The sequence below is a fragment of the Populus euphratica genome, unplaced genomic scaffold (genome assembly GCF_000495115.2).
Source record: "Populus euphratica unplaced genomic scaffold, PopEup_1.0 scaffold125.1, whole genome shotgun sequence".
In the NCBI taxonomy this organism is placed as follows: Eukaryota; Viridiplantae; Streptophyta; class Magnoliopsida; order Malpighiales; family Salicaceae; genus Populus; species Populus euphratica.
The window spans coordinates 269,779-274,654 of NW_011500014.1; the positions used below are offsets into that span (position 1 = coordinate 269,779).

Below are 4,876 nucleotides of genomic sequence, written 5' to 3' on the forward strand. Positions count from 1 at the left end.
TCGCCCCAAATTTATAAACATTCTCCACATTTAGCAATAGTTTATCGATTTTTGAAAAATAAATTTACATTGTACCTTTTATGTTCACCAAGTATTATTTTTTAGGTCTAAGCACATTTTAATACCAAGTTTAAATTAACTACATCGAATTTCATTATATTATATCCCAAAACATTGCTTTGCTTTTTTATCTCTTCTATTTGGTTTTTATATGTTTTTCTTTGTTTTTTTACTTTTCCACAATTTTTCATATTTTTATTTTTAAATTAACACATGAACATTTTATTTTAAAATTTTAAAATCTAAAGCCATCTTTTCAATTCAATATGCAATTTACTATCTTAACATAATATTTACTTCAACATCTTCATGGATTTTAACCAAAAGTTTACATAACACATGGGCATTTTATTTCAAGTTCCAAATTTATCATCATCCCTATTATTTAAATATTCACTTTCCGCATGTTATGATATTTCTTTTATTAATTTTATGAATTTTATCAAAGGTTTCAAGAATATGAGATTACAAAGAGACTTAATTAGAGTTTTAAATATTTCCTTTAATTTTATAAAATATGATTTATTTTTTATTTAAAAAACTTAATGTAAATAATTATTTTAATTACCATATTATATGAAACTTGACAAAAAAATATTATGATAAAGAAATAAAAATTAAAGGTTATAAATATTTTATTTGATTTTTAATAATTTCAAAATAAATGATAAAAAATTGAATTTAATGACTTTTGTACAAGGGTTTTTTTTTTAAACATATCTTTATTAAAAATTAATCGATTGAAATTAATATGCAAAAATCCCATCTAATGTAGATATCAATAAATAAAAAAATACTGAATGCAAAATTTTCTTAATGTAATATTTTATCATAAATGAGGTTTTTTCACTCTAACATCTTTTCTTATTTTTAAATAATTATTATTCTTACCATTACATATTTTAATTGTAATCATTATTAATTAATTAACTTTATAAAGGAAAATGTGGCATCGCGCGGCGCCCATATATGAACCACAAGGATCTGTGTCATACTATATAAGCCGCGTCGGAAAAGTAATATATTATTATTATATATATATTTAAAAGGCCGCAACATTAAATCAACGTTCCCATTCAACATATTTTGTTACTCTCTCGGCTGTCAGCTAATATAACCCGAATAAACAAGAGAGAGGGGGGGGGGGGGGGGGGGAGGGGGTGAATCTAACGGAAGAAAATAGCAATTGGATTTTGATTCTCACATACCATTGAATTGCAGCGAAAGCTCAAAACTTTGTTGCCGAATTTGTGTGAGTGTCTTTCTTTCTCTCTTTTTAATGATTGCTGCAAACATTTATGGTAGCACAATTTGCTAATGTTGTTTTTTGTTTTCTAAATCATTTCTTATATGGATAGTATTTTGTTGTAGATTGGCATGGATTAGTCTTCTGAGCAGATCTTTATTTTTTTTTTTAATAGGAAAATTTATTAAGGAATTGGATTGTAGTCGGATATGTGTGCTTAATTCTTGAATTACTTTGGTTTTTTGAGCTCAGAGATCAGATTGGTTTCCTGTCATTTCTCATGCATAGCTGCTTTCACTGTCTTATTTATTTCTGTAACTTGTTGCTTCTTTTTTTTTTAATTGGTGAAATGTAATCTTTTGCTAGATTGTTTTGTCATACCTGATTAAAAAGATTTTTTTTTTTTAAAAAAAAGAAGTTGTTACCTTGAGATGCATCATTCTATGTCTGTTAGGTTTTGCATTCATTTCAGAATGCTGCAAAGATCTGGGTTTTTGTTTCCAATTTATTGTTACTTTTTTTTGGCTTGGCTGTACAATTCTTGGTTGCATGCGTTATTTTTCAATAGATTTCATGACTCATTGATTTTCCTTTATTGTTTGACTGTTTTTGCAATTTATTATTACAAGGGAGTCTGCTGGTAAGCTTTTGTTTCTTTTATTCTTTTAAACCCAGCACTATGTTGGAAGCTTCATCTTATCCTGTCCCAAGTGAATTACCAGCATCATGTGAGCAAGAGAACAAGTGGATCTATAATGCTTGCTGCGCTGTTGAGCTCTCAAACAAGCGGCCATTAGAAGATGGGGAAGACGTTGCCTCAAGAAAGGCAGCAAAGGTGCTGGAGGGCCATGAGAGACGGGAAAAGCTGGAGGCTCTGCATGTTCATTCCATTGTGCATATTGATCAACCAGATAATCAGTATCAAGCTGATTGTCTGCATGCTCTTTCAATTGCACAAACTAGTCAACTAGAAAACCACCATCAAGTGGATAATCAAACAGATTCGAGTTCACTCATTAACCAACTTGGTCGAGACTTATCAATAAGCTGTCTCCTCCACTGCTCAAGGTCCGATTATGGTGCCATTGCTTTACTCAATAAAAGCTTCCGATCTCTAGTTCGGAGTGGTCAGCTATATAAGCTGAGGCGGGAAGCAGGAATTGTCGAGCGATGGGTATATTTCTCTTGCAATCTCCTTGAATGGGAGGCCTATGATCCTATTCGTCGTCGATGGTTGCATTTGCCAAGAATTAAATCAAATGAATGTTTCATGTGTTCGGACAAGGAATCACTGGCTGTTGGTACGGATCTTCTAGTTTTTGGAAAGGGAATAGAGTCCCATGTTATTTATAGATATAGCATTTTAACAAACACATGGACATCTGGCATGAAGATGAACACACCCAGGTGCTTGTTTGGATCTGCCAATCTGGGGGAAATTGCGATTCTTGCTGGTGGTTGTGATCCACATGGCAATGTTTTGAACTCAGCAGAGCTGTACAATTCAGAAACTGGCATGTGGGTTGCTATTCCAAACATGAATAAAGCTAGGAAAATGTGTTCTGGACTATTTATGGATGGCAAGTTTTATGTTATTGGTGGAATTGGAGCAGGCAATTCAAAGATGCTGACATGTGGGGAGGCATATGATTTGAAAACAAGAATGTGGCAAGAGATACCTGATATGCTGCCTGCTCAAAATGGAGGGGCTGTGGTGACAGAAACACCTGCTGCAGCTGGGGCACCTCCTTTAGTTGCAGTTGTGAATAATGAGCTCTATGCAGCTGATTATGCACAAAAGGAGGTGAGGAAATATGACAAAAAAAACAATGTGTGGATTACACTTGGGAGGTTACCTGAACAAGCAGTTTCGATGAATGGTTGGGGCCTGGCATTTAGGGCATGTGGAGATCGACTTATTGTTATAGGTGGACCTAGGGCTCTAGGTGGAGGGATGATTGAGCTGCACTCATGGGCTCCAGGTGATGGTCCTCCAAAGTGGAACCTGCTTGCTAGTAAGCCTTCGGGCAGCTTTGTGTACAATTGTGCTGTGATGGGATGCTGACGTGCACACCTATATCACCAACAACAAGTAATATATGGAAGTGCAAATTTTGCTGTGATGAGATGGAATGTTGATGTGCACGTCAGTCACCAACCACGTGCAGCGTATCAATCTGCACTGTTGGATCATGGCTTTGTTGAGGAGATGGGAATCTGGACATCTGGTAATCACTGCCTTCCCTTTTGGGATAAATTTGTGTTTTAATTTAGATCCATAGATGCAGTTTTAGGAGGTGCTGATAACTTTTCCTTTTATTTTTAATTTGTTTCATGGCTTTGTGTCGTTTTCTTCCGTCATAGTCTGATTGTCATTTGTATGTTTGGTTACCATAAAAGCTTTGCAAAGGTGAGAAAATCTACAGCTTGCACAGATGAATAAAATCACAGTTTTAGTTTATTGTAATGTGTCATGTTGTTAATAATACACTCAATTCCTCCCTTTCATCATTGGACAAGATAATGACAATTCTCTTGTCCCGGACAGGGGTGATGTTGAATAATACCTTTCCTCTTCCGGCCAAGAGCTTGTGTTCTGGTGTGTTTATTTCTCAAGTACAAAGCTCCAAATGAACTTAAATATATACACATATGCATACATCGATATCTCTGAGCATCAGCCTCTGTATAATTGACTGAACTGGTTATCCTCCTGCCTCTCTGATTAAGTTGATGGCATGTACTGAAATGTCAGTTTCCTTACCTTCTATTTTTGCTGAATCTTATAAAGTGTGGTTGTTCTCTAAATCATAAACTAGACAGCTTTAACATTCATCAATATTTGTGTTGAGCATCTGTCTACCTGAATTGTTCTCCTCCTCAGCCCAGGTGCAGAGTTTCATCTCTGGTCATGCCTGAGGTGGCTCACGTTGTGCTATCCCAAGGAGCCATGCCCCTGTTAACTTGAGTAGAATTCCCTGCCCTGAGAATTGCCTCAGTCTCCTTGGCTGAAAATTAGCCACGTCAAAATAGAGCAAAATCAAATAGTTTCTTACATGCATACACGTTTTTTTCTTTCCTTTTCCTTTACAAGTATGTCCAGTCTGTTTTGTTGGAATTAATAAAACTTTGTTGTTAAGAACATTTTGATAGAATGCAGGAGGAATTTGTATTCCAACTGATGTGACAATTAGCGTTAAGGTGTTGGGAAATTAAAAGTATTGATATATACAATGTGGGCAGGTCCATGTGTGATTTTAATGTTTGATGTGCATATTATCATTATTTGTCTGATGTATTGATGTTTATAGGTTATGGTATTTCTGCATTTATAAATGGTAAGCAATCACATATTTCTGCTGTCATATATAGACCGCAGAGGCCGTCAAACCCCATCTGATTACCGCTTGATTAAGCCGTTGGATTGGACAGTTCTGTAGAAGCCGATGAGCTCTCTGAAGAGTTTTGAGTTTGAAATTGCCTATATTATTAACATAAGAAAAAATTACCAACTGATTTAAGCTTCATAATTACCAAGGTGGTATTGATTCTTGAATAACCCCATTGACT

At 34.9% G+C, this 4,876-nt stretch overlaps 1 protein-coding gene across 6 annotated transcripts; it reads left to right on the forward strand.

Annotated features, from left to right (window-relative positions):
- Nucleotides 1–1,123: 1,123 nt before the first annotated feature.
- Nucleotides 1,124–4,876, forward strand: LOC105141600 (F-box/kelch-repeat protein At1g74510-like). Of its 6 annotated transcripts, XR_845424.1 has the most exons (4): nucleotides 1,124–1,312; nucleotides 1,936–3,534; nucleotides 3,855–3,905; nucleotides 4,686–4,876. XR_845424.1 is itself a non-coding variant. In XM_011048863.1 (2 exons), exon 2 carries the CDS (start codon nucleotides 1,986–1,988, stop codon nucleotides 3,369–3,371), a length of 1,386 nt encoding a protein of 461 aa, XP_011047165.1. In that variant the 5' UTR covers nucleotides 1,124–1,312; nucleotides 1,936–1,985; the 3' UTR covers nucleotides 3,372–3,814. The 6 variants fall into 6 exon arrangements, 3 of the variants coding, with proteins under 3 accessions (XP_011047165.1, XP_011047167.1, XP_011047168.1); XR_845425.1 differs by lacking the exon at nucleotides 3,855–3,905 and having other exon boundaries at nucleotides 4,686–4,875; XR_845423.1 differs by lacking the exon at nucleotides 4,686–4,876 and having other exon boundaries at nucleotides 3,855–3,953.